Here is a 17160-nt window from a genome sequence, read left to right as displayed (position 1 = left end):
CCTCTTGGTGATAAACAAGATTCAGCCAATGGACTGCATGTACAATCAAAGACTCGGTTAAAGAGAGAGAAGGTTAATGACTGCTTGACCTGTTTTCCGCTCCAGTGCCGGAATAAAAAAATAGCAAAGGCTTATTACTGACACATTGGGTTTACATGTTTCATGGAGACTTCCCATAGACATAATGATTTTTAGACTGTACAGACTGTATATTCTGTCGCCTGCCCTACATTCAACCCTCACAGAAGGTATTCTGCAGTTCTGCATGATTTATGAGTTGTTTTACTTATGGGGATCAAACATAACTGGTATTGCTATACTTGTGGGGATATTTAGACACACACTGCAAAAAGCATTTTCTAGACAGGAAATAAAACAATTTGTTTTCAGAAATATTAAGTCAACAACACTAAGTGGGGTAAGTAAAATAAACTTATTTCAAATCAAAAATTATTATTTTATTTAAAAAACCATAAACACACTTTGTTTTTATTTCTTTAAAAAAATTATATATATATATATAATTTATAGGGTGGGCTAAGTATAAATATGGCCTATGCTGAGAAATGGTTTTCTATGCTCTGTATGTTAAAAAGTCATTTTAATAATAAAAATAATAGACAATATAAATATTTGTCATACCTATGTCATACCAATTTCTGTACTTGTAAGTCACCAAAACCAGTACACATACACACACATTTTCGGTCAGAGTTCACCTGTTCTGTCGAGTGACGTATATTGCAGAAAAATGGCCCAATCGTGTTGCAGGAGACGAGTTGAGCAACAGTTGCAGGACAGTACTGAACACTTGAGCTCACAGACCTGCTGCGTTTGCAGGAGCTGTTCTGAGTACAAAAGGTGAGCCTGTCATTTGTTATGTCACATTTTGTGAGCTTTAAAATGTAACTGCCATATTGACATGAAAGCGTCACACTGTTTGTCTACATTCCTTTACATCCCAAAAAGCTTTATTGGATTGATATTTTTGTCTGTGTGGTTATTTAAGTATAGTAAACTCAAGAAACCTGTTTGAGATATTATATAAAATCCTCTATCATATAAAAATATAATGGCAGCTTAAAGACGCCTCTTATATGAAGAATGAAATCACATAAATCGCTCAGGTGTGATTTTTTACAAACTTCAACAGAGTGTAAATTAAATTACGGACATTTACCGCAAAATAATGGACATTAAAATAACAGACATTAACCGTAAAATAATGGACATTAAAATAACGGACATTTACTGTAAAATAACGGCCGATTAATTTCAGACATTTACTGTAAATTATTGGACGGTTAATTACAGACATTTATCGTAAAATAATGACCATTAAATTACAATCATTTACAGTAAAAATACAGACATTAAATTTCAGACATTTACTGTAAAAAAATACCCGTTAAATTGCAGACATTTACCGTAAAATAATGGTCGTTAAATTACAGATATTTACTGTAAAATAACGGCTGTTAAATTACGGACATTTACTGTAAAATAACAGCTGTTAAATTACAGACATCTACTGTAAAATAATGGACATTAAATTACAGACGTTTATCGTAAAATAACGGCTGTTTAATTACAGACATTTACTGTAAAATAATGGACGGTAAATTACAGACATTTATCGTAAAATAACTACCATTGAATTACAGACATTTACTTTAAAATGATGGATGTTAAATTACAGACATTTATCTTAATATAATAGACATTAAATTACATACTTTTACCGTTAAATAATGGACGTTAAATTACAGACATTTATCTTAAAATAATAGACATTAAATTACATACTTTTACCGTTAAATAATGGACGTTAAATTACAGACATTTATCTTAAAATAATAGACATTAAATTACATACATTTACCGTTAAATAATGGACGTTAAATTACAGACATTTATCTTAAAATAATAGACATTAAATTACATACTTTTACCGTTAAATAATGGACGTTAAATTACAGACATTTATCTTAAAATAATAGACATTAAATTACATACTTTTACCGTTAAATAATGGACGTTAAATTACAGACATTTACTGTAAAATAACAGCTGTTAAATTACGGACATTTACTGTAAAATAATGGACATTAAATTACAGACGTTTACCGTAAAATAACGGCCATTTAATTACAGACATTTACTGTAAAATAATGGACGGTAAATTACAGACATTTATCGTAAAATAACTACCATTGAATTACAGACATTTACTTTAAAATTATGGATGTTAAATTACAGACATTTATCTTAAAATAATAGACAATAAATTACATACATTTACCGTTAAATAATGGACGTTAAATTACAGACATTTACAGTAAAATAATTGATGTTAAATTATAGACATTTACTGTAAAATAACAGCTATTAAATTACAGACATTTACTGTAAAAATACTTAAACTCAAGAAACCTGTTTGAGATATTTTATAAAATCATCTATCATATAAACATATAATGGCAGCTTAAAGACGGCTCTCATATGAAGAATGAAATCACATAAATCGTTCAGGTGTGATTTTTGTTACAAACTTCAACAGAGTGTAAAAATCTTGATGGTACTGTGGGTCTATCAAATCTGAGCTTTATTTGGTATTTTCTATTGGATTCAGATCAGGTAATTGGCTGGGCCATTCTACAGCTTAATTGTCTTTCTCTGAAAGCAATTGAGAGTTTCCTTGGCTCTATTTTAGATCATTGTCTTGCAGAAATGCCACTCTGGTTTCATCTTCATCATCCTGCTAATGTAGATGTTAGACTGAAGCAGCTTGTATTCATTTACACTGATGAAGGGCAGAGGTTTGCTAAAGAACTACTGAGAGATTTCAGGTGCTGTCTGGGCTTTCACTGCCTTTCTTCACCTCCCTTTCTTCATGTGTTCAATACGTTTTCCTGCATCATTTTCATTTATTATACTTAACTACATTTGAAGAGTTCAGTTGCAAAACCCTCTAAATCCATCAGACCTCTTTTCTTTTAAATAAGCATTTTCTATTAGGCTCGTCTGATCAGATTCAGAAGTTTCATTTTATATGTAATGATAAGGTAATTAGCTAGTAAATAAAATACCTTTTTTTAAATGTCACTTTAGACAATTCTTTGGTCTTTATAGGTAAATTTAAATTTTTCGGCAGCTAAATCCACGTCTGCTTTTTTTGCAAAAACCTCTCAATTCACCTATTGAGACAAGACAGACTAGTTAGCTGAAAATCACTAAAGATGCAATTATAAATTGTTTTCCCAAACACAAAATGCCTAAAATAAAAATATATAAACCTGTCAAGTGGTGGTTCATTCCGCGGTAATAAACCAGAGAAAAAGCAGAAGGAAAATTTATGAATGAAATATGTAAAGTAAGCATTAATCATTAACATTAAAACTGACATTAATTAAATCTTAACAATTAGTTGGCATTTCTGATATTTGGTATTTAGATTTATTGTAAGTAGAGAAATGTAAACATTGCAAAAATTGTAAGCTAAGCTTATTAGATTTAAATAATATAGTGTAAAACATTATGAAACAACAATATCTGTGCATTCTCTATTAATATAAAAAGCTTATCACAGACGTATAGTATAATATAAAGTAAAATAAATAATGTATAGTTTTATACTTTATATTTATCTTTTATAAAATAGCTTAAATTAGCTAATAAAGCAAGTGGTAGGCTAACTAGGCAAAAAGTGGCTGCCTTTCGGACAGTTTTATAGGAGCTGTCATTCATTCATTCTCACCATACTAAAGGTCTTGGTCTCCTGTTTATCCTCATAGCATCCACGTGGGATAAAGGACGGCATCTTAACTTCATCTTTGGTGAAACGGAGTTGCCATTTAATGTAAATCCGACTCATTTAAAGTAACGTCGCTGCGCAGAAAAAAAAGGTAAATGCATGCTACACTTCCAACTGTACATTGTGTTTTCTTTGTCTTATAATGAGGTAAGGGACGTTTTCATTTGCCATTCACTGACAGTCGGACAGCCTCGTCCAGTTCATCAAACTCTGTCTTTTAAAATCTAAATATCCTCGTATAAAAGCAGGTGAGGTGAAAAATCAGCGCGCTACTACATTGAAAACATAAGATTTGATTTTCGCTTCTGATTGGTTCTCGGGATACGGCGGCTTTTGCTGTCAAAGGCAAGTTGTGTTTAGCGGCTTCTGCAAACAAACTGTTATTTCTGAATGCGCTGACGCTGGGATTTAGATGATTAGAAGCAAATCTATTAGTCGATGGTGTAGTACGTGCCAAAAAGCATTCACACAGTCTCTATATAATCTATATATTTTTCGATAGTCTACAGAACAAACCATCATTATACAATAATTTGCCTAATTACCCTGCCTAGTTAACCGGGTTAAGTTATGTCTCTTATAGGCTGTGTCTTGAAAAATATCTTGTCAAATATTATTCACTGTCATCATGGCAAAGATAAAATAGATCAGTTATTAGAAATGATTTATTAAAACTATTATGTTTAGAAATGTGTTGAAGAAATCTTCTCTCCGTTAAACAGAAATTGGGCAAAAAAATAAACAAGGGGGCTAATAATTCTGACTTAAACTGTGTGTGTGTGTGTGTGTGTGTGTGTGTTTATAGGCCTATATAAATACAGCAACGTCAAAAGAAGACTTGTCTATGTACAGTTTTCCAACAGTGTGTCCTTTGTTCACATTTATATTTTCTTTTCTTTGTGCTAGGCCAGGGGTGTCAAACTCAATTCCTGGAGGGCCGAAGCCCTGCACAGTTTAGTTCCAACCCTGCTCCAACACACTTACCTGTAGGTTTCAAACAAGCCTGAAGGACTTAATTAGTTTGATCAGGTGTGTTTAATTAGGGTTGGAACTAAACTGTGCAGAGCTGCGGCCCTTTTGGAACTGAGTTTGACACCTGTGTGCTAGGCAATGCTTTCTTTTCCTTTCTGTTTCATAATGACATTATCTGTCAACAAATTACAAACAGTAAAATCTCAGCCGTTAAACGGCTATCAGTAAAAGAATTTATATTGTCCAGTCACTCGCAATCAAACTTCAACATACACTAAATTCCAGAAATTATATATTTGTCATCAAAACTGTCGTCATGGTTTACATCAGAACATCCCTCCAGAGTACACAGAACAATATGGCTAGTAATTTGACCGTCCATACACTATGAGAAAACACTGATCCTTGGATTTACTCAAATGTTTTTTACGTTAACTGGTTGTAAACAATTTTTTGAGCTGAATTGAAACAAACATTGAACATTATTAAACTTAATTTGTTTGTTTAAATTCAACACAAATAAATTGTTTGCAACAGTTCTGCATGTGACACTTTTGTCTTATTATTCTTATGGCACTAACATGTTTATTGACACATATTTTTTATTTATTTATTTTTTTTAAATAAGGATTTTGAGCAAGAGACTGTCCATGGTGGTTTCTTATTTGTACACATTTGTTACATTTCCATTTATTTATTCATTCATTCATTTATTCATTCATTCATTCGTTTATTTATTTATTTATTTATTTTATTTTATTTTATTTTATTTTTTTATTTTACTTTGTCGCCCTCTAGTGTTTTGTTGCTGGCTTTGTGTTTTTGATTGATTCTTCGTTTTAAGAAATGCACTAACTGTAAGTTACTATAAGTTTATTACTTCTGTAAGTATTTTGTTAAATGAAAAACATAATTTATAAATGAACACTCTTCAAGTTACTAAATGTTTTGTAACCAATACTATTTTATGAGAGACTTTTAGGTCACAATACTAGTGTATAAACCTTAAAGATCAGTATAAACATCAAAATAATGACAGATTTCAACTTTTTTAATGTACAAAACATTATACAGCATATGAAAACACATAAATCGTTTGCTCGGTTGCATCACAAATAGAAAATTAATACGTATTTTGTTTATTACAAAGCAATGTTTTCCAAGAATACAAGGTAAAAAAGAGGAAATAAAATAAACAACAACAACAAGATAGCCTGCATACATTGAATCTTACCTTTTCTACCAATAAAGTTTATGTACTGATCCAACAAATTTCAAAGTATTGTTTTTTCTTATCTAATGTGGCACTATGAATTATCTTTGACCTTTTTCAAAGTTTGGTTGATCTTGATCGATGGCAGACTGCTCAGTCACTCTGTGAAGAAAATTAAAGTGTCATGTGAGGACCTAAAACTGAAATGAAATGACATGAAAATATCACAGCGTTCACGAGCTCACCAGATCATCCAGGTCATCCATGGCAGGTGGCTCTCCTTTATTCTTCACGTCATTAAGCATCTGCAATTCCAAAAAGCCATTCTATTTTATTTAAACGAATGTATTCATGAAATGCATATATTACAGTTTTTCTCAATTATTAAATTGGAAGACGTATAATGACCTGATCAACAAGAGGGACAGGATGTCCATCAAGATTATAAGTTTATATGGATGTTATTTTGTACTATTTTTGTGCATTTGTGGTAACATAAATATGAAATGTAGTAATTGGACAAGCAAGATGGCACTTTACATGTCATACATTCGTACAAAATATAAATGTACTGTATAAATAAAAATATTGTTTACTGACGCTTCTCAACAAATGTAAAAAAAAAAAATTAAACCTTTAATTTGAAGCATGAATGAAATGTTTTGGTTGATTATCTTGTTGTTGTTGTTTTGGAGGTGCAATAAAGTTCTGAAGTTCCAGAAAACAGTTTAGGCATTTGCACTCACAGAGAATGTTCAGACTGATGACTAAAAAAATGGTTTTGTGTCACCCAGACTTACATCCACATATTGCTCATATTCTGCCATGCCTTCTTCCTCTTCATGTTCCCAATCCCTCCAGTTATCAAAGTCTACTAACAACCACGCCGGCTGAAAAGACAAATAAATAAACAAGATCAGATATATACACATATAGATAGATGGATGGATGGATGGATGGATGGATGGATGGATGGATGGATGGATGGATGGATGGATCGATGGATGGATGGATCGATGGACGGACGGATGGATGGAATAATAGATGGATGGATGGAGGAATGGATGGATGGATGGATGGATGGAGGAATGGATGGATGGACGGACGGATGGAGGAATGGATGGATGGATGGACGGACGGATGGGTTGATGGATGGACGGACGGATGGATGGATGGAGGAATGGATTGATGGATGGACGGATGGACAGACAGACAGATTGAATGATCTATAGGATGATGCTATGATAGATAGAATGATAGATAAACAATAATGTGGAACGCAGACAGTTGGTTGGATGGATGGACAGATGGATGGATGGATGGAGGAATGGATGGATGGATGGACAGACAGATAGAATGATATTTAGATATGATGGATAGATAGAATGATAGATAAACAATAATGTGGAACGCGGACAGTTGGACGGACGGACGGACGGACGGACGGACGGACGGACGGACAGCCAGCCAGACAGACAGACAGACAGACAGACAGACAGACAGACAGACAGACAGACAGACAGACAGACAGATAGATAGATAGATAGATAGATAGATAGATAGATAGATAGATAGATAGATAGATAGATAGATAGATAGATAGATACCTTTGCTGTATCTTTCTGGAGTCGAGGCCATGCCACATTTTCCTTTACTTTCCTTATTAACACATTAATTGTTCTGTCGTGGACTTTCTCCCTTGAATCCTAAAAGATCATCAACCATAGAGTATTTTAAAGGGACAGTTCAAGCCCCTATCCTGCCCCAACCTCCAATTAAACCCAATTCTGTTGTCTTTTGCTGTTCCTCCACTTATTTCATGCTTGTTTCAAACACAAAAGACGATATTCTATAAAAAAATCTAAACTGATAACCATTGACTTCCATTGTTTTTTTTCTCTAAGAAGTCAATGGCTAGAGGTTTTCAACATTTGTTGAAATATATTATTTTTTCCCTCCCAGCAACAAAAAAGAATCTCAAATAGCTTTAGAGTCACTTAAGGGTGAGTAAACAGCTATTTAGCATATTTAAATGATTTCATGCAATAGTTAAATTAACATTAAAAATCTTTAATATTCCTAGTTAGAATAAAAATAATGTGGAACTTTACTATTCCACCTGAGCACATGTTTTACAAACTTCAAGATTGAATCACAAACAGGATGGTAATATACTTACAGCTTTTAATACACGGTCATAAAATTCAATCTCATTGTAGATATTGTTGTCGTCAACATCTTTGCAGCTGAAAAATTGAGAAATATTAATTACACATTACATTATTATTTACTTGGTGTGAAAAACATTATTTGGCTGATGGTTGTATCATAAATAAATTAAATGAATACAATTTAAAAACATTATTTATCCATCATGTCAAAATTCTAAAACAAAATAGCTATAAAAGATATTTATAAAGAGACCACTGAAAGAAAATATTTTGAAGAAGGCTTGAAACCTGTAACCATTGACTTTAATAGGATTTGTTTTTCCTACTATGGAAGTCAATGGTTACACGTTTACAGCTTTCTTCAGAATGTCTTCTTTTGTGTTCAGCTGAAAAAAAAGAAACTCATAAAGGTTTAGGGAGAGAATAAATAGTAAGTAAATTTTATTATTTTGGTGAACAATGTGAAAACTACATCTGTTGTTTTACAGATATTTTCTATAATGAAAAATTCTAACAAAAAAATTTCAGTTATTGCTTGTATTTTGGTATTCCGTTATTTTTCTTTTTTTAAAGGAAATGTTCTGTATTTTCAGAGAGTAACACGTCATTTTAAGCTAATATTTACAGATGATTCCTGTAAAATAGGGAAACAAAAATTCAGTCAAATTGATTTTAGTGAAGATAGTAATCATATGAAGATAATGTCAAATAATCTGAATTTTATGTAGTAATTTTTTTTTATAAATAATTCACTTAAATAAATAAATAAATGACTAACCCAAACCCTAACAATAAGATAAATACAAATATAAATGTAAAAAATAGAATAAATAAATAGAATAAAATAAATAAAAAAATACAAAAATAAATGTAAAAAATATAATAAATAAATTATTAAATAGACTGAAATAAATAAAAATAAATACAAATATAAATGTAAAATTATAATAAATAAATAATTAAATACAATAAAATAAATAAAAATAAAATAAAAATAAATACAAATATAAATGTAAAAAAATTACAATTTTAACACAATAAATAAATAAATAGAATAGAATAAAATAAATACAAATAAAATACAAATAAATACAAATATAAATGTAAAAGAATTATAAAAAAAATAAAATAAATAAAAGTAAATACAAATAAATACAAATATAAATGTAAAAACAAATTTCTAATAAATAAATAAATAACATCTCTCTTACCTTAAAATAATCTTTTTGTCCTGAACATCTACCTGAACATCTTTTGGGTTTTGAACCACAAAGTTGATAGTGACATACTTTTTCCGGTCATACCACAGTGTTTTGGCTGGTTGGCTTAAAAAATAAAATAAAATAAACAAATAAATAAAAAAGAAATATGGTTTAAACAAATGTTTTACGTCACTCTTTACGTTACTCTGTAACACTTTACACTGATGGTTCATTAGTTAACCTAAGCTAATGTATTTATTACTATATCAAACAATGAACAATACATTTATTACAGTATCTATTCAGCGTTAATATAAATAAAGTTGTTACAGTGCATTAACTACTGTTAACCATTTGGATTTTAATCATGCATTAGTAAATGTTGAACTATGTTTAATAAATGTTACAAGTTTTTTTTTTTTGCTATTACTTCACATTAGTAACATTATGAAACATTAGTGTAAAGTACTAGCTCTTTAAAACAAAACCTGTCTAACATGAAACCATGCATTTAAATCTATCATATCCAGAGCATGTGGTTTCCACCATGTTTGCCTCTCACATTCACACCTACCAGTTTTCTGGCCTCACAATCTTCGGCATCTTGACTTCTGATAGACTTTGATGTACTTTCCTGTGTTAATGTTGTAAATTTTTCATAAGCAATGCTGTTTTTTGTTTTCTTTTTGCTTTAAAGAAGTCAGAGTTGACTGGAGAGCTCAGTATATGTCTGTGTGTCTGGCAGAATGACTGCCTCTATTTTTAGGATGGATGGTATCAGCTGCTGGAGAGGAACACACTGCTTCACCTCCTCCCCCTCGGCACTTCTCATTTAAAGGCGCTGATGGAACATTCAGGAAAATCAGTGTATTTTCTACCCTCACCCGGAGCCTCGGACCAGAATGTTCACTTTCACACCTGAGTAGGAGGGGTAAAAAACTGATCGAAATACAACTAAATGTTTACTTGAGTGTTAAAAAGTAATATAAAAAATAAATAAATAAATAAATAAACAAACTAATAAATAAATAAATAAATAAATAAACAAATAAATAAATAAATAAATAAATAAGCAAGCTAAACACTTAAAAAAATAATTTAAATTTCACTATTTTTAGTTTTACAACAGCCACGCTCGTTCACAATGCATAAAACATAAAAATAACTAAATTAACACAAGTTAACTATGTTATTTTTACAGAAACTTAGTCCTGTAAGCTTTATGTAATAAGGGTTTGACTTGCCATTTTAACATTGTTTGTACTCTTCTTTTGGGAGTCACATACAGCCTAAATCTCAGTTATCCTTCAGACCTGAAGTACACTTTTGAGTTTTGTTGGGACTTGATGCACAAAAACTGTCACACAAAATGCTCAAGAACAAACCTGTTGGTTGAATCAGTACATCATTCTAGAATCTAGACAAATAAAAAAAATTAAATGAAGACGTTTGTTGTTTTCTTTGTGACATTTAAATGGTTTCTGGTCTTAAAATTAGGTGCCAGTTTTAATTCTGTCTTTGTTGATGGCACCAACATTTTAAATGTTTAAATGTTTTGTCTTTTTTTAAATAAACTGTTACTTTATAGAGGCCAGTTGTAATGTTTTTTGACAATATCAGAAATTGTTCTAAGTAAAATTTGTATTGCAATATTTGAAGGAAGTCGCACATTGTGAGAATGTTCACTATTGACCAAAATGTTTTTTACCTTTTTTTTCTACTGAAACAAACTTATTTACTGTAAGATTATTACCAATTCTTAAAGTCAGTTGCACTCTAAAGGACCTTGTAAAGAATGTTTACTGTTCAGTTTTTGATGTTTTAGTGTACCTGTGAAATTGAAATTGTTTTATAGGTTTTAGCAGTTGTATATTGCAAAACTTTGCAAAGGGAGTAAATTCATTTTGTTTCTAAAAATATGTTTAATTCATTTTTTGTCGGCTTAGTCCCTTTATTAATCCGGGGTCGCCACAGCGGAATGAACCGCCAACTTATCCAGCACATTTTTACGCAGTGGATGCCCTTCCAGCCGCAACCCATCTCTGGGAAACATCCACACACACATTCACACACTCATACACTACGGACAATTTAGCCTACCCAATTCACCTGTACCGCATGTCTTTGGACTGTGGGGGAAACCGGAGCACAGAAACACCAACTGAGCTGAGGTTCGAACCAGCAACCCAGCGACCTTCTTGCTGTGAGGCAACAGCACTACCTACTGTGCCACTGTGTCGCAAAAAAAAAATGTTTCACACAAGCAAATTCTTAAAAGTTACCAAAAAAGTGTTCATAAATCTAGCATACAGTAACATTACTAAGTAACTTAAATGCAGTAGTGACACATGTGAATGGGTTGTATCTACTAAGGAATATTTTGTCAACTTTAATTGAATTTCTTTAGTTCGTTCAACTATATTGTTGCTTGTAGAAACTACTTAACAGACTTGTGTGGAACCACTTGACACTCTTTTTTTCTTCGTAGATCCAACAAATCAGTTTTTGGAGTGCACTTTAATGCATTTTATACAGCTCTCTCTCTCAGTTCAATTTTCATTTCAAAACTGCTTTATTGGCATGTCTGTAAATGATACAATATTGCCAAAGCTTGAAGTAAGGAGACAAATATAAAACTATAAATATCAAAATAAAAGAATAGAAACTAAATATAATAATAATAATTTCTCTCTCTTGTTTTGTTTGTCTAATTTGACTGATTTGAAGTGAAGATCTACTGTAAATACACTATAAATGACTTTTACTGCTAGTTTAAACATTTAAAATGAGCTGAATCAACACAATTATTGAGTTTTTAAGGAGCAACTTGATTGCTTTATGTTCAATCTACTTAAATTTCTAGAAACAATTAAGTTAACTTGATTTGCATTAAGACAACACGAAGGAATTGTATGGAAAACTGAGTAAAATCACTTGATTTCTTCACATTTGAGCTTTCTGCGTTTGTACTAATGTGACTGAAATCACGTTCATGTCAGTGATGTTATTTTCATTTCTGACATTGCAAATATTTACTGTACCTGCAGCGCCATCCGTAGCGAGTGTCCATTACGACAATATTTTTTTAGACCTTCTCACCATCATACATTATTGTTCTAAACAAACATTGACAAGAGAACATGCATACATCATATGTGTTTGTCAAACATAACCTAAAACAAATTGAAGTTTAAATCAAATATCACAGCCAAATATAGATTGAAAATATATTCATTCATTCATTTTCTTGTCGGCTTAGTCCCTTTATTAATCCAGGGTCTCCACAGCGGAATGAACCGCCAACTTATCCAGCAAGTATTTACGCAGCGGATGCCCTTCCAGCCGCAACCCATCTGTGGGAAACATCCACACACACACTCATACACTACGGACAATTTAGCCTACCCAATTCACCTGTACTGCATGTCTTTGTACTGTGGGGGAAAACCGGAGCCGGGGGAAAATGGAAACCCACATGAAGGCAGGGAGAACATGCAAACTCCACACAGAAACGCCAACTGAGCCGAGGTACGAACCAGCGACCTTCTTGCTGTGAGGTGACAGCACTATACTGCGCCACTGCCTCGCCCAGATTTAAAACATATTTACCCACAAGTAGGGTGACTCGGTGGCACTCGGTGGCACAATCACCTCACAGCAAGAAGGTTGCTGGTTCGAGCCTCAACCATTTTATATTTTTATTAGTGTTGAACATCTCATTTTATCTTTACATCCCCATATGGGCCAATTAATCCTGTTTTTTTATAGTAAGTAAAGGTGTAGTAACCATGCTTTTAGACTTGATAACCAATTCTATAACTACAGTTTAGGCTACTACAAAAACCATATACACTCTCAGAAATAACGGTACAGGAGCTGTCGCTGGGGCAGTACCTTTTCAAAAGATACATATTTGTACCCAAAGAGTCCATAGTGGTACCTCAAGGGTGCATTTTAGTGCCCAAATGTACCTTTGACATACCATTATGGACCCTTCATGTACTAATATGTATTTTTTGTAAAGGTTCTGCCCCAGCGACAGCTCCTGTATCTTTATTTCGAAGAAGGTGTTAGTTAACCAAAGAAATATTTTGTTTTATTAATTTATTTTGATAACGGTTATTGCCTAAAAGGTTATCTGGACATTCGAGCTATATGACATTTAATTGCATTAAATATGCTTTATTCAAACTTAATTTCGAACATTAAAATTAAATAGGATTGCCAACAAATTCAGGGAATCACAAAAAGTTTCTAGAGTTTTTAGAAACGAATATCAAAAAGTTTTTAGATCAATGAAAAATAGTTTACAATTTGGTACAGCTAAGCATACATTTTGTTTTGATGTGGTCATTTACAAATAAAATAAGATTTTTTGTTATTTTGCAGGCCGTTCATTCCACTGTGGCGGCCCCGGATTAATAAAGGGACTAAGCCGAAAAGAAAATGAATGAATGAATGAATGAATGAATGTTATTTTGCAGAACATGGATGTTTGTTGAGTCCTACTGGTCTAAATGGACGACGTCCCTCACTCGCTTCAGCGCCGCCATGTTTTCCGTCATTGCGTCACTTCCGCCGCGGTCCGGTGTGGCGCGAGTCGCGAGATAGTGAACAATTTGCGAGAACAGAAAAGGGCAAACTTGTGTTCACGCAGCTGCTGGGTTATATCTAATAACTGAAAACAAATAAATTCGTTTGACAAACGTGTGAAGAAAGCGGCGATTGGATTTATCGGAGGGAACATGCCGCGGCGGAAGGTGAGAGAAAATGCGAGAACTGGGTCAGTAGCCCAGTCGGCTGAGCGCGCGCTAACGGCTAGCTCAATGTTTGTTTACATGTTCAGACAAATGTTGTTTGTTTTCTATTAAAATGTTTCAATTTTTATCTCAATTGTGTTCTGAGTTAACATTTTAGCGCATAAGAATCGAAAAGCAAAGAAAGTGGCTTCGAAAACGGTGCGTTTTTAGGTAAAAGTGAAGCTAGTTAGCATTTTTTCTTTATGTGCAAACGTTAATGTTGAAAACACACTTGAGATTTAAAGTAATATTATTATTTCATTAAGGCAAGATACATTGCAAGTTTCCTTTTACCATCTGTCTATTTAGATTTTTTTTGCTTTTTAATGCTATTCAGAATACAATTCTACGAGAATACGATGATACTGTAAAGAAAACACCCATTATGCCCTTTTAATGTGTTATTTTCTAAGCTTTTTATCAAAATGTGTGTTTGTACATTCAGTTGCAATACATATTCTATTCTGAAAATGTTTTTGTTTCTCCTCTACAGGGCCATAAATCTCCATTTCAGCTGATCTTAAATAAACCCATAAATACTGAGGTAAAGTTCATTTTATTAATCGCACATTTAGACATTAATAATAAAGTTTCAGGAAAGTATTTTTTTGCTAACAAAGGAGAAGCTGGAAAAAACAGCAGCAAATGATCCAATCTGCAACCTAAAACATGAACAAACTGCCATGTTTAACGTTAACTAGTATCATCACCTATTGGACTATTATGAATTTGGAATGACGGAATTACCTTCTAACAAGAGGCTACATGTGCTGCTGAAGATTAAAGACACATATAAGAGGTTTGCGTCTGACTGGGCTATATTTCGTGTTGTTTTTGAACCCAAATAAGGACTAAATGTATGCTGTGTGTAGTTTTTATGTAATTGATAACATATCGGAGACTGTAAAGGTCTGTTTGTTTTCATATATGTTGTGTTTATTTATTTATTACATATAATTACAGACGCTACAGTAGGCTATTTTGCACTATCACTGATCTGTAGTTATAATCAAGTCATGTTCATAGAAGGGTTAGTAATAAACATTTAAAGAGAAGTATTTATGTGTATAAAGCTTCTGTTTTGTGAGAAGGGCTTCTCATATTTGTGAACGACCTGTATGGCTTTACTGTGACATTTCCTTTAGTAAAAATGATGTCATCTGAAACTTTGTCATACACCACTCCCACTAAAAGGGTACCTTTTTGGCTGTAGAAACGCAAGCTTGTTAAAGTGACCCCATTCCGACCGTGAAAACCGGCCATAAATGTCTCCCTTCCTAAGTTACACTTGCTCCTTTAGCTTCCTCACTGTCTATTTTCAAGCGCAGTGCGATCATTTTTGTCGCATATGTGCCCGAAATTTCATCTATGCATAAAATTGATGACGTTCGACCAGTTTTCACAACAAAATATTCACCACATGCGCAGATTTAGGAGGCATTCACGCATTAAGCATCTTTGCACCTAAAAACACCAAACGCAGCACTCAGGAATGGTTTAAAACAAGTGACTTGTCAACTTGCTGCAGTAAACAAAGCCTGCAATGCTTGCCCTGCCTTCTAGCTCTTCTTATTGGCCCACTGCGCTAGAACAGAACTCGAATAGATTGGCTCATATCAGCTGTCAATCAGACAGTTCCGATGACAGAGCTACAGCCACGAAAACGTAAAGGTAATCCATATGGAACATTGTTGTGTACAGAATATGGTCAGTCTATGTTACTGTTCCTATGGTGTATGTAAGTTTTTTGGCTTTTGTTTTAGGCTTTTTAGAACAACAGTATCCCCAGCAGCCTAAGCAGTTATCACAATACCGTTAAACCATGCTATATTTATCCAAGGTTTTCATACCATCTAAATCTTATGCCGTCCCATGCCTAAGTACAACAGTCAATTAAATATTACTTATATTGTTTAAGTAACATGGTAAACGATATAGGGACCAAGTCACAAGTTGTCATTGAACGAATGTGCGAATTTAAAACCAACTTTACCTTAATCCCATAAACCAGTGTTTCTCAACCACGTTCCTGGAAGACCACCAGCTCTGCACATTTTTCATGTCTTCTTAACCAAACACACCTGATTCAAATCATCAGCTCATCAGCAGAGACTGAGAGACTTATAATGGGTTTGACAGACAAAGGAGACATCCAAAACATGCATTGTTGGTGGTCCTTCAGGAACGTGGTTGAGAAACAGTCATAAACCATTACATTTTTCCCTTGCTGTTTTCAGTTTTTACAAAAACAGTGTAAAAAAACGAATGATCGTTTTTGAACTATATTTTTGTGCTAGAAATGTGCAAATTTAATGAAATAATGGATCATTTTTTACATTTAAACATCATTGTAGAACAATTGTAATGCTGTTTCTTTGCATTTCTTCAAGTAATCAATCGAAATCGTTTATAATCTTTTCCCCTGTTCAACTGCAGTGCTTAGCTCATTTTAAAGTGTTGTTTAATTCATGATCTGTACATGTACACTGATAAAGCACTGCTAATGTCCACTCTGTGTTTAGAGAACTGCGGGCAGTAGTTCAGACGGGACTGCAGATTCGGATGACTCTGGAGATCATGAGAAGACCGACAGCTCTCACGGTGAAGCCAACCAGCGCAATAACACCCGCATGACCCGAGCATCACTGCGCCTTAGCCAGAGCTCTCAAGGTAAAAACACACAGCTCATTATTGGCTTCCTACAATCGTCATTGTTACTATATATTTAATAAGATAAATAGATCATCAGATTCTTTTAGTCTGCTTGTGAAAATATTAACTTCAGCAACATCACCAAAACAGAGCCCACAGGTTATGTGTCAAACAAAACCATGTAATAGAAAAAAGGCCAGGCTGAATTATATGCGTGAATGTGGAGATTTGCCATCAAAATGTTTGGTAAACATGAAATTGAACATTTAATTATCATACAAGGCACAGCGACCCAGAGAAGACCAGCATTGATTTTTAATGCTCCAGAAAAGACAAG

The 17160-nt window shown here is 33.1% G+C and overlaps 3 protein-coding genes across 5 annotated transcripts in view; 2 read left to right on the top strand and 1 right to left on the bottom strand.

The window, feature by feature from the left end:
- Positions 1-17160, top strand: part of g6pc1a.1 (glucose-6-phosphatase catalytic subunit 1a, tandem duplicate 1) — a 210142-nt gene that overhangs the window by 19718 nt on the left and 173264 nt on the right. The window lies entirely within an intron of this gene.
- ptges3l (prostaglandin E synthase 3 like) lies at positions 5819-10136 on the bottom strand. Its single transcript, NM_001326711.1, is given in 7 exon segments — positions 5819-6161; positions 6245-6304; positions 6800-6889; positions 7607-7705; positions 8179-8245; positions 9382-9495; positions 9947-10136. Coding segments are annotated over 7 exon segments (468 nt in total). The 5' UTR covers positions 9976-10136; the 3' UTR covers positions 5819-6152.
- The window catches only part of kat7b (K(lysine) acetyltransferase 7b), a 19865-nt gene continuing 16592 nt past the window's right edge, over positions 13888-17160 (top strand). The window contains exons 1-3 of one of the 3 annotated variants that reach the window (XR_012387484.1): positions 13888-14132; positions 14665-14715; positions 16694-16841. Coding sequence is in view for 2 of the 3 variants with exons in the window: in NM_212635.1 (NP_997800.1) it covers positions 14118-14132; positions 14665-14715; positions 16694-16841 (214 nt within the window). In the remaining variant the exon portion in view is untranslated. 3 annotated transcript variants of the gene reach the window in all.

Source organism: Danio rerio, chromosome 12 (genome assembly GCF_049306965.1).
Source record: "Danio rerio strain Tuebingen ecotype United States chromosome 12, GRCz12tu, whole genome shotgun sequence".
Lineage (NCBI taxonomy): Eukaryota > Metazoa > Chordata > Actinopteri > Cypriniformes > Danionidae > Danio > Danio rerio.
This window is presented reverse-complemented; position numbering and strand designations above follow the sequence as displayed.